General features: G+C 44.7%; 1 protein-coding gene across 1 annotated transcript in view; it reads left to right on the top strand.

The window, feature by feature from the left end:
* si:ch211-191i18.2 (uncharacterized protein LOC564095 homolog) overlaps positions 1 to 811 on the top strand; it is an 8,918-nt gene extending 8,107 nt beyond the window's left edge. The window contains exon 6 of the mRNA XM_055157132.1: positions 675 to 811. Coding sequence (XP_055013107.1) covers positions 675 to 734 — 60 coding nt within the window. The 3' untranslated portion in view covers positions 735 to 811. The remainder of the gene's footprint in view (positions 1 to 674) is intronic.
* The last annotated feature ends 1,010 nt before the right edge of the window (positions 812 to 1,821 follow it).

Below are 1,821 nucleotides of genomic sequence, written 5' to 3'. Positions count from 1 at the left end.
ACCAGGACTAAACCAGGACTAAACCAGGTCTAAAACAGGACTAAACCAGGTCTAAACCAGGACTAAACCAGGTCTAAACCAGGACTAAACCAGGACTAAACCAGGTCTAAAACAGGACTAAACCAGGTCTAAACCAGGACTAAACCAGGACTAAACCAGGACTAAACCAGGACTAAACCAGGACTAAACCAGGACTAAACCAGGACTAAACCAGGTCTAAATGATCTCAGTAGTAAAATCACTGAACTTTTTCACTTCAAAAATAGAGAAATATTTGAAATATTTGAAATATTTGTCCTTCCGTCTGCTGAGTCTCCCTCAGATCTGGACTCGTGTTTTTATTCTGAGTCTGTTTCATCTGCAAAAGTCCAGACGCTCTGCTCCACCTGGTGATGTCATCAAGTGAACACCTCCTTTTCCCTTTAGTTGAGTCGAGATCAAAACTCCACGACTGAAAAAATGATCCAGGTGATTTTAGTGAAGGTGAAGTGTGGAGTTTAAAAACACAGTGGAGCACTTCCTGTACCACCACACGATGACATCACCAGGTGCAACAGAGTGTTTTGTTTGTCTGTGAAACATGTGAATGAAACAAACAGGAAACAGCAGAACAGAGCAGAGGATTGTGGGAGTTTGAGTCTTTCTTGTTCTTACAGTTTGTTCTGTTTGTGCAGGATCCAAAGACTCTGATGTGGATCCTGATCCTGAACGCAGCAGCAACAGCCCAGAACTAAACCAGGACTAAACCAGGACTGAACCAGGACTAAACCAGGACTAAACCAGGACTAAACCAGGACTGAACCAGGACTGAACCAGGACTGGAACCAGGACTAAAGGACCAGACTGGACTAAACCAGGACTGACCAGAACTAAACCAGGACTAAACCAGGACTAAACAGGACTAAACCAGGACTAAACCAGAAACCAGGACTAAACCAGGACTAAACCAGGACTGAACAGGACTAAACCAGGACTAAACCAGGACAGGACTAACCAGAACCAGGACTAAACCAGGACTAAACCAGGACTAAACCAGGACTAAACCAGAACTAAACCAGGACTAAACCAGGACTAAACCAGGACTAAACCAGGACTAACCACTAAACCAGGACTAAACCAGGACTAAACCAGGACTGAACCAGGACTAAACCAGAACTAAACCAGGACTAAACCAGGACTAAACCAGGACTAAACCAGGACTAAACCAGGACTAAACCAGGACTAAACCAGGACTTGACCAGGACTAAACCAGGACTGAAAACCAGGACTAAACCAGGACTAACCAGGACCAGGACTAAACCAGGACTAAACCAGGACTAAACCAGGACTAAACCAGACTGACCAGGACTGAAACCAGGACTAAACTAAACCAGGACTGAACCAGGACTAAACAGGACAGGACTAAACAGGAACAGGACTAAACCAGACTAAACAGACTAAACCAGGACTAAAACAGGACTAAACCAGGACTAAACTAAACCAGGACTGAAAAACCAGGACTGAACCAGGACTGAAACCAGACTAAACCAGGACTAAACCAGGACTAAAACCAGGACTAAACCAGGACTAAACCAGGACTAAACCAGGACTAAACCAGGACTAACCAGGACTAAACCAGGACTAAACCAGGACTAAACCAGGACTAACCAGGACTAACAGGACTAAACCAGACTGAACCAGGACTAAACCAGGACTAAACCAGGACTAAACTGACTAACCAGGACTAAACCAGGAACTAAACCAGGACTAAACCCTAGGACTAAACCAGGACTGAACCAGGACAAACCAGGACTAAACCAGGACTAAACCAGGACTAAACCA

The sequence above is a fragment of the Boleophthalmus pectinirostris genome, unplaced genomic scaffold, assembly GCF_026225935.1.
Source record: "Boleophthalmus pectinirostris isolate CB_2022bp ecotype Guang Dong unplaced genomic scaffold, ASM2622593v1 HiC_scaffold_21, whole genome shotgun sequence".
Taxonomy (NCBI): Eukaryota; Metazoa; Chordata; class Actinopteri; order Gobiiformes; family Gobiidae; genus Boleophthalmus; species Boleophthalmus pectinirostris.
This window is presented reverse-complemented; position numbering and strand designations above follow the sequence as displayed.